The sequence below is a fragment of the Pristiophorus japonicus genome, chromosome 6, assembly GCF_044704955.1.
Source record: "Pristiophorus japonicus isolate sPriJap1 chromosome 6, sPriJap1.hap1, whole genome shotgun sequence".
Taxonomy (NCBI): Eukaryota; Metazoa; Chordata; class Chondrichthyes; family Pristiophoridae; genus Pristiophorus; species Pristiophorus japonicus.
The window spans coordinates 73,250,485-73,266,849 of record NC_091982.1 but is presented as its reverse complement, the minus strand read 5'-3'; the positions used below and the strand labels follow the sequence as shown (position 1 = coordinate 73,266,849).

The window sequence follows — 16,365 nt, the reverse complement described above, 5'->3', positions numbered from 1 at the left end:
TTTATTATTCCGTTGTTTAGGTACAACTGTTTGTTCTTTTAAGGCCACATGGTCTAATTGCAGTTACATCCTAAAGTCAATAAAAGGCTAACAAGACTATCCTGAGACCTGATGTCGAATAGAAAGTACTGTCGTGCTCCTGGGGAAATTTCTCTCCGGATTAAAAATTACTGACATTTGTTTTGTTCTTTCAGTTTTTTTTTAATGTGGCAAATAAATTTGCAGCTATAATGAAGTAGCGCCTAAAGAGTGGATTAATTCATTTGAATTTATTTTATTAACATACATATATACATCGACAGGTTATAATAGTGCAGTCATTATGGTATTGAACTAGTAATACAGAGGTTGAGTTCAAATCCTTCCAGGACAAGTTGAGTGAAATTGAATTCAATAAATCTAGTAATTCGTGGGCTAGCTTCAGTAAAATTGCCATGAAAGCTACTGGTTTGTTATATAAAAAAAACAACTGGTTCACTAATATCCTTCAAGGAAGGAAACTTGCCATTCCCGACCGGTTCTGGCCAATTTGTAACTATTTAACACTCAATTAGAAATTCGTCGAATTTGCGACTGGGTTTTTGGTGCTATTTCACCTTTTTTGGCGAAAACCAGGTCGGCAGAAAATTCAGTGACATTTTGCGGTGGCAGTTTTCAAATACCGCTGGAGAGAGGTGCGCCACCGTGCAAGCCTCGAAATAGCATTTTCGCCAAAAATTTGGCTCTGTGCGCACCCATATTTTGCACAAAAAATACCGACAGGGAAAAACCTGTCGCAGAGGCCTGCCAGCAGCAGTAAATATGAAGATCTGCAAAAAGGTAAGTTAAAGGGCTCAATTTTCCCCAGTGATATGCACCTCTTTGTGATGTGCGCCGCTTTTTTTGGCTTAAATTTTAAAAATACAAGTTTCCTCAATCTTTGTGCGCCATTGTAAGTTAGTTACGATTTTTTTAGGTTAGTTTATTTTTGCGTCATAGGGGGCGTAACCTGATGTCTGCGCCAGTTTTTCACAATTATGCAAGTTTGGTTAATTTAAATTTCTCCTAGGACGGTGTACGTGACCACTCCCGAAAAATCTTCTGGGCACTTAAGAGAAACCAGTGCACATTAAAAAATTGTGCAGAAAGACACCATTGTTTGTCTGCGAAGTTTTGGAAGGAGTCAAGAACACATAAATATCCATAATCAACCTTAAATTTTTAACACTTAAAACACAGGAAATAGAAGTTTAATGAAATTCTTTAAGTTTTCATTTTTTTTTAAACTGACACGCCACCATCGAATGTCTCCAAACTGGGCTCGAGAGTCGGAGCGTCGGCCGGCAGAATAGATCCCTCGCCCAGACACAGGAGCTCAGGGCTCGGTTTGAAAAGAAGCCCGGGGGAGGTGTGGTGCTATGGAAGGTGAATGGAAGGCATGAGAAGCCTACAACACATTTAATGAAGCCCGAGGGAGGTGTGGAGCTATGGAAGGCGAATGGAAGGCATGAGAAGCCTACAAAACACATCAAATGAAGCCTGGGGTGGGTAGGGGGATGTTGAAGGGGAACGGAAGGCATGAGAAGTCTACAACATGCATCAAATGAAGCCCGGGGAGGGGGAGGTTCCTGATCATTGTGCCTGCTCAGACCTGTGGTCCATACTAGGGCATCGACCTTGGAGAGAGAGAGGTCAAAGAACCTTGTCCTGCCTGCCATTTTGAGCTTCTTGCAAAGGTAGAATTTATTCATGGGGCAATACTGACAATGCCATATCTTGTGCAAGCCTTCTGCATGATGGTGCTGCGGAGGAGACAATTGATTTGACGTCATCGCATGAAGAACCTCAGAGCACATAGGGTGATGGGTAGGAGGCCTTACCCATGTCTGGTATATCGAGACACGCGTTCGTACCTGCATCTGAGTCATGCAGACTGTGTCAGAAGGCTATGTTTCCGCAAACAAGTTCTAACTGAGACCTGTGAGTTAGTAAAAGCAGACCTGCAACCTAGAAGCATCAGGAGGACTGTTTTGTCAGTTGAAGGGAAGGTTACAGCTGCACTTCCATTCTATGCATCTGGATCGTTCCAGGCTACAACTGGGGATGTGTGCACCATTTCTCAACATGCAACACATATCTGCATCTGGCAGGTGACTGCTGCACTATACGCCCGGAGGAATGACTACATAAAGTTCCCCATGACCACCCTGGCAATGCGTGAAAGGACTGTGGGCTTCTCCAGGATTGCTGGCTTCCCAAAGGAAGAGGACTGCATTGATTGTACCCATATCGCCTTGAGAGTACCTTTGGAGGATTCTGAGATGCACAGGAACAGAAAAGGCTTCCACTCCATTAATGTGCAACTCGTGTGTGACAACATGCATCGCATCATGTCAGTTGATGCAAGATACCCTGGGAGCACCCATGATGCGTTCATCCTACTCGAGAATTTTATATCTGCCATGTTTCAGCAGCAGCCAGAAGGGCAGAGCTAGCTACTGGGAGACAAAGGGTACGGCCTCGCCACCTGGCTCATGACGCCCCTACGCATAACCCAGACGGAAGCTGATCGGGAATACAACATGTCGCACATTGCAACGCGCAGCATAATAGAGAGAACGATTAGCATCTTGAAACAGTGTTTCCATTGCCTGGACCATTCCGGAGCCTACTTGCAATATTCCCCTGAGATTGTTGGTCAGTTTACTGTTGTGTGCTGCGTGGTGCATAACGTAGCCATCATGAGGCAGTAGCAACTGGTAGTGGATGACCCATCTGAAGTGAGAGTGGCTGATGATGATGAGGCAGATGCAGATGAGGAGGAGGAGGAGGAGGAGGAGGACAAGGAAGCCATGCAACTACCTGAACCTGGAGCATGACGGCGGAGGAGGGCAGGCCGTTATGCCCCTTTAACGATTGCTTGAGCCTTGCGCCAACAGTTCATCCGTGAACGCTTTGCTGCCTGAAGGTTCAGCAGCAAGTATTCTACATGGACCATGTTAACTGTTTGGATCTGTTCCGTAATGTGTTGTGTTAATGGAACAAATGATATAAATGATTCCTCTTTAGTTCAAGAAGTTGTCAATAATGGAACAAATAATGTAAATGATTCAGTTATAATGTAAAATATATTTTATTCAAAAGTTTAACAAACATTTGTTTGTACTTAACTTTAATAAAAATATTCTTGTATCAAACTTTAACGTTTTCAGTTAAGATCACTTACAAACTTGGAAATTTATATAACTTACAAAAAACTTTTAATTTGAGAACAGTTACAACAGTAACAACAATAATAATAACAACAACAGCAGCTACAAAGAAAGGCTGCACCCATCTCTCCTCCAACTTATTCTAAGACCGCCCGCTGCGCTGGGTCTTGGTGACTCCACCCCTGCCCGCAGGCAGTGATGCAGCATTTCTCGGGTTGGTACCAAGCTTATTCTTTCGAACATCTCGGGTAATGTGCACTTCTTGAGGGGGGGAGGTGGGTGGGGGGCAGGCAGTAATGTGGAGGGCCTGGCTTGGGCCTCCTCAGAGACTGGTCTGGGGATTGGATTGGGAGTGACAGTTGATTCTGTCAATGGACGCAGGGTCTGGGCATGTTCTCTTATTGCAGTAGCTAACTCCGACATTCCCTCCCTCATGTTCGCAGACAGTGTCTCAGCTACCTGTGACATGCCCTCCCTCATGTTGTGCAACAGTGTGTCAGCTACCTGCAACATTTCCTCCCTCATGTGCACTGACATTGTTTCGGCTGACTGAGACATTCCCTCCCTCAGTGTTCCTGGACAGTGTTCCCATTTCTCGTGAGAATGTTGTTACTTCTTCCGTCAGTCCCGATACCTCATCACCCACCCCACTGATGGTGTGCTGGAGTGATCGGGTAAGATCAATGCTCTCCGCACTCATTGCTATCATCTGATCCACATCTGTTAGATCCTGCACCTCAGGAGAGCGCTATTGAGCTCTCTTTCTGCTCCTCACCCTGGGTGTGGCTCGCTGCATTCCACTGGGACCCGCAGCCTCGGACAGTGGGGCCCTGGGTGTGCCTTGCTGCATCTCACTGGGACCCGCAGCCTGGAATGGTGGGGTCCTGAGTGTGCCTTGCTGCATCCCAGTGGGACTCACAACCTGGGATGGTGGGGTCCTGGGTGTGCCTCGCTGCACCCCACTGCGACCCGCAGCCTCGGACGGTGGGGCCCTGGCTGTGCCTTGCTGCATCCCACTGGAACCCGCAGCCTGGGACGGTGGGGCCCTAGGTGTGCCTTGCTGCACCCCACTGGAATCCCCAGCCTCGGATGGTGAGCAACCATGGAATGTCGCACCAACACTCAAACCACTCGGGAAAGGGGCTGGCACCTCAATGGGCGGCACCTGCACCTCCTCCAGAATGAATACAACAGTGGGGGATTCATCCATTGGAAAATGTTCTCCTCTTCAGGCTCATCTGCGTCTGAATCTTCTTCTGCATCGTCAGTGTTGGCCTCAAGTTCTGCAAAATATAACAGAACAGACAAATGGTTAATAACAGAGGAGAGGGCAGGGTTGGTGACATGAGTAGGCTCACACAGTACATGTAGCAGGCTGATTTGAAGGACCACGATAAATGATCACACGTTACATCAAATGAAACGTAGCTGACAGAGACATTCCCATGAACCGAAGCATGGCTAGCCCACGCAGTACGTAACATTTAGCAAAGCCAGACTGTGGAATTTGCAGGACTTACCCTCGCCCTCGAGTGTGGGCCCAGCTTGTGAGTGGTGATTGCTTTTCTCCAGGCAGGACCCATCAAAACAGCGACCCTCTCTTTCAAGGGTGTCGGTGGGTGCAGATTGGCCGGGCCTCCTCCTGTTCCAGTTCTTTCTCGTTTATCGTGTGCCACTTTCCTCTGCAAAGATGAAAACATAGCCTATTAGAGAGGATGTCTTTCTGCTGGGTGGGTCATATACAGCTGGTCACATCTACAATTGCAATTCCATTGAATAAATGAAAATATTACTTACACTAACTACTTGACCAAGATCCTGCCACTTTTTGCACTGGCCTCCAGACCTCGGGGTGGTCACCATTGTATAGTAATCTTCTGTCAGTTGGTTCCATCATTTCTTTATTTCTTTTGGTGGAACTTTTACATGTCCTCTGCGGCTGTCCAGCTCGTGCCATCTGGCCTCAATCACAGTAACTAGTGCCTCCACTTTATCCTGTAAGAAATTCTTGGTCCTTGCACCACGTTGCATCTTGCATTGCAGCTCTGATTTTTTCCAATGAGAATTAAAGTTCTCACACACAACTGGGTCTTTAAAGATGGCCGAATGCAGACCGGTAGCTGTACTGGGCATGCGTGCCCATAGGAATCACGTCAAAAACGTCCCTTTTTTTTTCATGCATGTGCAGAAGGGGCGGCATCGTTTTTTCGACGCAGACATTTGGCTCCACCCCCCGAGGCTACAGGACAGGCTGCGCGGTGCCAATTTCAAGGGAAACTTGCTTCTTTTTTTTGGAGTAGCTGGGGCCAAGAAAAACGGTTGTAACTCTGGCAATGTGCCAAAAAAGAGCAATGGGAAAAATTGAGCCCAAAGTTTTTATTTTTTAATTCATTTGCAGCAATAAGTGTCTTGTAAATGTTTGGTGAGTTTTTTTTTTCCAATTTATTTTAAGTATTTTTCCACCCTCCTAAGGCCCAACTCACAGTGGTATCGGCCTCGGACTAAAGTTGCTGAAATTCGCAGTTTGCACCGCAAATCCTCGTGCAACATTGATTTTTACCGCTGCGCAAATTAAAGCTTGAATTTACAGCTTGATAGCGATAGCAAAGCGATAACGATAATTTTAGCAAAAAAATACCGTTTTCACTGAGAACCAAATTTCTAGCCATTATATTTTCAAAGTGTCAATCTAACATGAATTTATTTTTATCTTTCCATTTATATGGTGAATACCATTTTGAATTCAAATGTTTTTGTTTTATTTTACTTCCCAAAGCAGTTGAGGTCAGTAGCAGGTCTTCCTTACCAGTATCTGTTAAATTTTAATATGATTATCGAGAAAATATATGGCTTGTTTGTTACTTTGTTTTGTTACTGTTATTTTTTTCTTCTGTTTGAAGATCACAGACCAGGTATTAGCAGAATTGGAACCCATATGCATTGCAGAGGAGGAGTTTATCACCAATTTTTTTATATTGACAGAAGACACGTGCAGTGAAACACCACAGGTTTTGTAGTAATGTTCTAAATATTTTCAAACAATTTGTAGCTCAGCTCCTTTATGACCGAACTAAGTTTTTTTTAATGCCAATTGCTTTGACTTCTAAGGCTATAAATATATTTCAGTTAAATTTCCTTGACTTCAGTATTGTAAGAGTTGCTCATTGATTACATAAGATCATAAGAAATAGGAACAGGAGTAGGCCATACGGCCCCTCGAGCCTGCTCCGCCATTCAATAAGATCATGGCTGATCTGATCATGGACTCAGCTCCACTTTCCCACCCGCTCCCCATAACTCCTTATTCCCTTATCGTTTAAGAAACTGTCTATTTCTGTCTTAAATTTATTCAATGTCCCATGATTCACAGCTTTCTGAGGTAGAGAATTCCACAGATTTACAACCCTCTGGGAGAAGAAATTTTTCCTTATCTCTGTTTTAAATGGGTGGCCGGTTATTCTAAGATCGTGCCCTCTAGTTCTAGTCTCCCCCATCAGTTGAAACATCCTCTCTGCAACCACCTTGTCAAGCCCCCTCATACATTTCGATAAGATCACCTCTCATTCTTCTGAATTCCAATGAGTAGAGGCCCAATCTACTCAACCTTTCCTCATAAGTCAACCCCTCATCCCTGGAATCAACCTAGTGAACCTTCTCTGAACTGCCTCCAAAGCAAGTATATCCTTTCGTAAATATGGAAACCAAAACTGCATGCAGTAATCCAGGTGTGGCCTCACCAATACCTTATATAACTGCAACAAGACTTCCCTGCTTTTATACTCCATCCCCTTTGCAATAAATGTCAAGATACCATTGACCTTCCTGATCACTTGCTGTACCTGCATACTATCCTTTTGTGTTTCATACACAAGTACCCCAGGTCCCGCTGTACTGTGGCACTTTGCAATCTTTCTCCATTTAAATAATAACTTGCTCTTTGATTTTTTTTCTGTCAAAGTGCATGACCTCACACTTTCCAACATTATACTCCATCTGCCAAATTTTTGCCCACTCACTTAGCCTGTCTATGACCTTTTTCAGATTTTTTGTGTCTTCCTCACACATTGTTTTTCCTCCCATTTTTGTATCGTCAGCAAACTTGGCTACATTATACTCAGTCCCTTCTTCCAAGTCGTTAATATAGATTGTAAATAGTTGGGGTCCCAGCACTGATCCCTGTGGCACCCCACTAGTTACTGGTTGCCAACCAGAGAATGAACCATTTATCCCGACTCTCTGTTCTCTATTAGTTAGCCAATCCGCTATCCATGCATTATATTACCCCCAACCCCGTGAACTTTTATCTTGTGCAATAACCTTTTATGTGGCACCTTGTCAAATGTCTTCTGGAAGTCCAAATACAGCACATCCACTGGTTCCCCTTTATCCACCCTGTTCGTTACATCCTCAAAGAACTCCAGCAAATTTTCAAACATGACTTTCCCTTCATAAATCCATGCTGACTCTGCCTGACCGAGTTTTGCATTTCCAAATGTCCTGTTACTGCTTCTTTAATAATGAACTCCAACATTTTCCCAACCACAGATGTTAGGCTACCTGGTCTATAGTTTCCTGCTTTTTGTCTGCTTCTTTTTTTAAATAGGGGCGTTACATTTGCAGTTTTCCAATCTGCTGGGATCTCCCCAGAATCCAGGGAATTTTGGTAAATTACAACCAATGCATCCACAATCCCTGCTGCTACTTCTCTTAAGACCCTAGGATGTAAGCCATCAGGCCCAGGAGATGTATCTGCCTTTAGTCCCATTATCTTACTGAGTACCACCTCCTTAGTGATTGTGATTGTGTTACGTTCCTCCTCCCCATAGCCCCTGGATTATCCATTGTCGGAATATTATTAGTGTCCTCTACCGCAAAGACTGATACAAAATATTTGTTCAGAGTTTCTGCCATCTCCATGTTCCCCATTACTAATTCCACGGTCTCGTCCTCTAAGAGACTAACATTTACTTTAGCCACCTTTTTCCTTTTTCTATACCTGCAGAAACTCTTGCTATCTGTTTTTATATTTTGCGCTCGTTTACTTTCATAGTCTATCTTCCCTTTCTTAATCATTTTTTTAGTTGTTCTTTGCTGGCTTTTAAAAGCTTCCCAGTCTTCTGTCCTCCCACTAGTTTTGGCCACTTTGTATGCCCAGTGATTGATTCATCACTGACATTAGCTGCGCAGTTCTTGAGCTTCAAACCCAAAATGGTACATCTTTGAGACAATGTGAACAGAAGATTATAACTTAGATTTCTCATAACAAGTAAGAAATAGCTTAAATATCTTTGTACACCAATTGGAAAGTAGTCTGATAACTCTGAACAGCGCTGATCATTTTATAGCTATATGAGGTTGGCTGACTAGTAATGGTACAGTACAAGTTTGAAGGTTTCTAAATTAAATTCAGTCTTTGTTTTATTCTAGTTGCTGGGGAGTAGGAGTGAATTCGTTCTTGCGGTTAATCAAGATTCAACAGAGAGAGTACGGATTTATCGGAGTGCTGCAGAGTACGTAACACATATTGTATTGTAGTGTGATGCTTGGGGTTATCATTTCCTGGCAGAATACATTGAACTAACATTTTTGTTTTCCTTTATACTTTTTTGTCCATTTATTAGGTGGGTTAATGAATTGAGATCAGAGAAGTTAAAGATTCAGTTATCTTCCAGCTCTTATGTATAGGAAAGTACTGGAATAAGCTTAAATATATTATAATTTCTTTATTCTACTTAATTATCAAAATCAAATAATCATGTTTTAAAGCAATGAATGACTGTTGCGAGCAGGCCACCTGCATAATGCAGCAGCTATATGATGCCAATCCTAATGATAAGGTAAAGGGAAACTCTGGTCCAAACAACTTGTACTTGTATAAAATATCTGCACAAGAAAAAAGGGGAGGACCATTGTGGCTAGAGCAGGTGCTGGGAGTCCTTTGTGAGCTGAATCTGACCTGGGAAAGAGAAGAATGGCTGAACATGGGAGACAGCAGGCACTTAGGTTTTCCGACATAACATAAGAAAGAGGAGCAGGAGTAGGCCACCTGGCCCTCGAGCCTGCTCTGCCATTTAATAAGATCATGGCTGATTTGACCATGGACTCAGCTCCACTTTCCTGCCCCATGACCCTTTATTCCCTTATTGCTCAAAAATCTGTCTATCTCCGCCTTAAATATATTCAATGACCCAGCCTCCATAGCTCTCTGGGGCAGAGAATTCCATAGATTTACAACTCTCTGAGAGAAGAAATTCCTCCTTATCTCAGTTTTAAATGGGCGACCCCTTATTCTGAGACTATGTCCCCATCTTTAATTTCCCTTATGAGTGAAAATATCCTCTCTGCATCGACCTTGTTGAATCCCCTCATTATCTTATTGATGCGGAGATTCAACATCGCCTCCAGTGCACCAGTGCAGCCTTTGGCCGCGGAGGAAAAGAGTGTTCGAAGACCAGGCCCTCAAATCTACCAGCAAGCTCATGGTCTACAGGGCTGTAGTAATACCCGCCCTCCTGTATGGATCAGAGGCATGGACGATGTATAGAAGACACCAAGTCGCTGGAGATATATCACCAACGATGTCTCCGCAAGATCCTGCAAATCCCCTGGGAAGACAGGCGCACCAACATCAATGTCCTCGCCAAAGCTAACATCGCCAGCATTGAAACACTGACCGCACTCGATCAGCTTCGCTGGGCAGACCACATAGTTTGCATGCCAGACAAGAGACTCCCTAAGCAATTGCACTATGCGGAGCTCCTTCACGGCAAACGAGCCAAAGGTGGGCAGTGGAAACGTTACAAGGATACCCTCAAAGCCTCCCTGGTAAAGTGCGACATCACCACTGGCACCTGGGAGTCGGTGGCCGAAGACCGCCCTAGGAGGAGAAAATGCATCTGGGAGGGCGTTGAGCTATTCGAATCTCAACACTGTGAGCGTGAAGAGGTGAGGCGCAGGCAGCGGAAGGAGCGTGCGGCAAATCAGTCCCACCCCCCCTTCCCCCGACCGAGTTTGTGGCTCTCGTACTGGACTGTTCAGCCACCAAAGGACTCACTTTAGAAGTGAAAGCAAGTCTTCCTTGATTCCGAGGGACAGCCTATAATGATGATATCTTATATGCAGTGGAGATCTTGGTGGAAGAGGTGGAAAGGAGGAGAGACGTCCTGTATCTGCAGGAGGCAGGAAGCCCTCTATTCACACAGTGAAAGGCATTGAACAAGAACGTAATGGTTTCAAGGTGGATGTTTTCCACTTGCAGACTAATTGAGGTGATGCAATTAATAACACACTTTATCAGATGGTGTTGATTTCCTTGCTGAAAGATATAAGGAAACATAATATCAGGGCCCAAGGTATCGCACAGATCATTGTTTTCACAAGCATACTTGCAATTAGATTTCTATAGAGAAATTTCCTCCCATTTACAAATATGGCTTTAAAATGGATGCAGAAAACTAGGGGGGCTAAATTGGATAGCCCCCAAAAACAGACGTGGGGATTAAGATGCGCAATTACCCCATGCCCATTTGATGTAATGCAAGCAGCATGGCATCGTCATGCTGCCTGCTCATTATCATGATTTGTGCGTGCAGCCAATGCTAACCGCACTGTTAATTGACTGCACCATCAGTAAGAGTCCCAAAATCGTAACTTGCTAGCACTACTTAAAGCTAGCCTGCACTGCTTAAAGCTAGGCTGGATCTCTTAAAGGGGAGGTCCATTGTGGCTAGAGCAGATGCTGGGAGTCCTTTGTGAACTGAATCTGACCTTGGAAAGAGAGAAGAATGGCTGAACATGGGAGAGAGCGGGCACCCAAATTTTCCGACACTGCACTGGAGGTCTTGGTGGAGGAGGTGGAAAGGAGGAGAGATATCCTGTATCTGCAGGGGGCCAGGAAGCCCTCCAGACACACAGTGAAAGGCATTGGGAGCAGATAGTTGCGGAGATATATACCAGGAATGTAGCCCCAAGGACCTGGATGCAGTGCCACAAGAAATTCGCTGTGACTACTGGCACAAAGTATGAGTCCTTCTATGCATGTGCACGTGTATGAGGAAGCCTGAAGACTGTGCTGGGACCGCGCATGCACACTCATTCGGTCGCACATGCGCCTAGACTAACTCCGCAGAGCCGACTGGAGAGGAAACTGGAAGTGTGAACGTTGTGCATTCTCTGAACTCGGTAGTGTGGGCGCTGTGCGTTTTCTGAATTCAGTAGTGTGACCGTTGTGTGTTCTCTGAACTCGGTACTGTGAGCGCTGTGCATGCTCCTAACCTGGGAGTGTGAGCGCTGTCTGTTCTCTGAAAGCAGCAGTGTTAGCATTGTGCCTTCTCTGAACTCTGTAGCCTGCTTGACAATGATAATGACTGGATCATTCCAGACAAACTGTTGGGTGTGTCTTGTCCTCCAAGGGGACTGATCAGAAATCTGGTCCAGCCTACTTGTGTTGCAAATAGACTCAGCCCAAGATGTTGAATAATCTCACACAAGCGGTCAAGGTCAAATGCAATATTCGACCAACTGCACCACTAGCCTCAGCCACTGCTCAAATCACCACACCATCATCACTCACCTACCAACAATCTACATCAGTCAGGACTCATACGATTCACCTCACTCTCACACACTTAGCACTGCTGCAGGTCTCACACCTATAGGCCTCACAGCTGGCATACACTGCCAGCTATTCAACCATTACAGCCACATCACTCAAATATATTGCACGACACTCACTGACACACTTCCCTCTCTCTTGCAGGACAAGGTGGCACATAACCGGAGGCAGCAGGAACTAACAGGGGAGGGTGGGCCTGCCTGCATGCTCTAACCTCCATGGAGGCGACGGTAATCGGAAGGGCCATTGCTAAGGCCGTGGCCAGCGGTGGGGCTGAATCCATTCAAGATGACGGTATTCTCATACATAATCCTTCCTCCTCATCCCACAATCTCAAACTGCACATGGTGTAAGCAAGCACCTGTTACGTTCTCCCCCTCCCTTCACCACAATCTTACCCTTCTGCCTTTTTCCTTTCAAACACCCAAGAACTGCAACCTGCCCAGGCAGTGGAGGAAGACAAGAAGACACACCGTTACTCGATTTCACACTCGCAGCCACCAGCTCAGATACCAACACTGCGCGTATTTTAGAGGATAGCACAAAGGTGGGATCTGCACATGGTGAGACACCAGGCCTAGTGCACTGCAGCCAAGGCAGCGGGCAAGCATAGCGCAGGTTCCAGCTCGCCATAGGGCGAGGTCACACACAGGTTCTGCTGTAGAGGACTCAGATTAGGACTTTGATGGGGCAGGCTACAGAAGAAGGCTGATGGGTGCACACAATGAAATGCTTGATGCTTAAACTGCCCCCAACAAAGGAGGGGGCGGTTCTGGACTTGGTTTTGGGGAATGAAGAGGTGGAAGGGTTCTCATTGGGAGAGCATTTTGGTGCTAGTGATCATAATTCAGTAAGAGTTAGGGTGGTTATGGAAAAGGACAAAGGGGGACCAGGAATAAAAGTTCTCATTTGGGGTAAAGCAAATTTAATGAATACTTTGCATCTGTTTTCACAAAAGAGAGCGATGATGCAGACTTTGCAATGAGAGAGGAGGATTGTGAAATAGTAGATGAGATAAACATAGTGAGAGAGGAATTATTAAGGGGCTTAGCAGCTTTGAAAGTGGATAAACCCCCAGGCCCAGATGAAATGTATCCCAGGCTGTTAAGAGAAGCAAAAGAGGAAATAGCAGAGGCTCTGACCATCATTTTCCAATCCTCTCTGGCTACAGGTGTGGTGCCAGAGGACTGCTAATGTTGTACCTTTATTTAAAAATGGAGAAAGGGATAGACCAAGTAATTACAGGCCAGTCAGCCTAACCTCGGTGGTGGAAAAATTATTGGAAAAATTACTGAGGGACAGGATAAATCTTCATTTGAAAAGACATGGATTAATCAAGGACAGTTAGCATGGATTTGTCAAGGGAAGGTCGTGTCTGATTAACTTAATTGAATTTTTCGAGGAGGTAACCAGGAGGGTCGATGAGGGCAGTGCGTATGATGTAGTGTATATGGATTTTAACAACATTTTTGATAAGGTCCCACATGGCAGACTGGTCACGAAAATAATAGCCCATGGGATCCAGGGCAAAGTGGCAAGTTGGATCCAAAATTGGCTCAGAGGCAGGAAGCAAAGGATAAGGGTTGATGGGTGTTTTTGTGACTGGAAAGATGTTTCCAGTGGGGTTCTGCAGGGCTCAGTACTGGGCCCCTTGCTTTTTGTGGTATATATCAATGACTTGGACTTAAATGTTGGAGGTATGATTAAGAAGTTTGCAGATAACACTAAAATAAGCTGTGTGGTTGATAATGAAGAAGAAAACTGCGAACTGTAGGAAGATATCAATGTACTGGTCAGGTGGGCAGAACAATGGCAAATAAAATTCAGTCTGTATAAGTGTAAGGTAATGCATTTGGGGAGGTCTAACAAGATAAGGGAATACACATTAAATGGTACGACACTAAAAAGTGTAGAGGAGCAAAGGAACCTTGGAGTGCAGGTCCACAGATCCATGAAGGTAGCAGGCCAGGTAGATAAAGTGGGTAAGAAGGCATATGGAATATTTGCCTTTATTAGTCGAGGCATGGAATATAAGATCAAGGAGGTTGTGCTTGAACTGTATAAAACACTGGTTAGACCGCAGCTGGAGTACTGTGTGCAGTTCTGGTCACCACATTACAGGAAAGATGTGATTGCACTGGATAGGGTGCAGAGGAGATTTACAAGAATTTTGCCTGGACTGGAGAATTTTGGCAATGAGGTAAGATTGGAGATTCTGGAACTGTTTTCTTTGGAACAGAGGAGGCTGAGGGGAGACCTGATTGAAGTGTATAAAATTATGAGGGACCTGGATAGAGTGGATAGGAAGGATCTGTTTCCCTTGACAGAGCGGTCAACAACCAGGAGGCATTGATTTAAAGTAATTGGGGGAAGGTTTAGAGGAGATATGTGGGGAAATTTTTTCACCCAGAGGGTGGTGGGGGTCTGGAACTCACTGCCTGAAAGGGTGGTATAAGCAGGAACCCTCGCCACATTTAAAAGATACTTGGACGTGCACTTAAAGTGCTGTAATCTACAGAGCTACGGACCAAGAGCTGGAAAGTGGGATTAGGCTGGATAGCTCTTGGTCGGCCGGTGCAGGCACGATGGGCTGAAATGGCCACCTTCCATGCTGTAAATTTCTATGATTCTATGCATTGGGAAGCCTGCCAGAAAGCCTGCGGTCAGTGTCAAGGAGCATGGAGGAGTCTGGCACCAACTTGGCACAGGGCTTTGTGCAGAACTTGGATCCCATCCTTTCCAGTATGGAAGTGGTGGCCAACTCCATCAACATACTTGTGGATTCAACCATGATGCAACGTTTGATGACTGATTGCAGCACAAGTAGCTTGCACCAAAAATCTAAGTGCTACAGTGGAAGCTTAGACTGATGTCATGCAATCTCAGCTTGCTGCCATGCAAGCTCAGACTGCTGTCATCATGACTGTGGATACCAGTGTTCAGGGCTTGTAGGATGTCCCAGCTGTCCAGAAATCTGTCCTCCAACAGATTACTAGAATTGCTGAGGCACTACCCCAGGGGTGTGGCAGTGGCTCCATGGAGCATGAGGCTGCTGTCTTCTCTCAGGATGACAGCATTTGGGTTTCTACCCCTGCCATTCTGCCAGTGACCTTGCTGTTGCCTATCAGCCAGCCAGCCCTGACTGCTGCCAACTATGCCAAGTTGGTGCAGTCTGAAGCCACGCCCTCTTGGCCCAAAGCTGCTCGAGGTTGTCCTCCAAGACTATCTGCAGTCTCCTCCACTGAAATTCAGCAGCGTTCCACCAGCCGTGCTGCAGCTACTAGGGTAGCACCACGTGGAAGCACTAGGATAGACAAAGGCATATGGTAGACAGGCACTAAGGGACTGCACAAGGGTGAATAGTTGACTTTCTATGCAATATGGCATGATTCATTTATAAATTTGGTTTGAAATGTTTATATTGTTTTGGCTTTTATTTTTGCATTGTGGCCACGAGGACGATATGAGTGGCAGTGACAGAGGGAAGTTAAGGAGTGTGGGATTGTTAGTGAGTGGGGAATTGAGGTTGAGGTTACTGATATTGCACTTGAAGGGCTGTCTCGGTTGCAGCCTCCCTTCCGCTTCCTCCTTATCTTCCATGTCCTTCCCTTCCTCCTCCTCCTCCCCGTGCTCTTACTCCTCAGCTATTCCTTCATGATGGCAAGGTTATGCAGCATACCACCACGAACCTTGAGATCCACTCAGCTGAGTACTGCAGGGCTCCTCCAGAGCAGTCCAGTCAGCGGAATTGTTGGTTCAGCACACTAATAGTCTGCTCTATCATTTCTTGTGGCCGTATGGTTTTCATTATATGCATATTGCGCACATGTATGTGGGTTGCAAACCGGAGTCATGAGCCATGTCGTCAGCTGATAGCACTTCTTACCCAGTAGCCACCCTTTGGTTTGCCGTAGTGGCTTGCAGCTATTTACAATATACATCAATGATTTAGATGAAGGAATTGAGTGTAATATCTCCAAGTTTGCAGATGACACTAAGCTGGGTGGCAGTGTGAGCTGTGAGGAGGATGCTAAGAGGCTGCAGGGTGACTTGGACATGGCAGCTGCAGTATAATGTGGATAAATGTGAGGTTATCCACTTTGGAGGCTAAAACATGAAGGCAGAATATTATCTGAATGGCGGCAGATTAGGAAAAGGGGAGGTGCAACGAGATCTGGGCCTCATGGTACATCAGTCATTGAAAGTTGGCATGCAGATACAGCAGGCGGTGAAGAAGGCAAATGGCATGTTGGCCTTCATAGCAAGGGGATTTGAGTTTAGAAGCAGGGAGGTCTTACTGCAGTTGTACAGGGCCTTGGTGAGGCCTCACCTGGAATATTGTGTTCAGTTTTGGTCTCCTAATCTGAGGAAGGATGTTCTTGCTATTAAGGGAGTGTAGCGAAGGTTCACCAGACTGATTCCCGGAATGGCAGGACTGACATATGAGGAGAGACTGGGCCTGTATTCACTGGAGTTTAGTAGAATGAGAGATGATCTCATAGAAACATATAAAATTCTGACGGGACTGGACAGATTAGATGCAGGAAGAATGTTCCCGAT

The 16,365-nt window shown here is 45.3% G+C and overlaps 1 protein-coding gene across 2 annotated transcripts in view; it reads left to right on the top strand.

Moving 5' to 3' along the window:
• Positions 1 to 16,365, top strand: part of LOC139265691 (exocyst complex component 1-like) — a 222,386-nt gene that overhangs the window by 163,753 nt on the left and 42,268 nt on the right. The window contains exons 12-13 of one of the 2 annotated variants that reach the window (XM_070882937.1): positions 6,092 to 6,199; positions 8,619 to 8,701. In XM_070882937.1, the coding sequence (XP_070739038.1) occupies positions 6,092 to 6,199; positions 8,619 to 8,701 (191 nt within the window). The remainder of the gene's footprint in view (positions 1 to 6,091; positions 6,200 to 8,618; positions 8,702 to 16,365) is intronic. The other variant, XM_070882938.1, reaches the window with a different exon arrangement.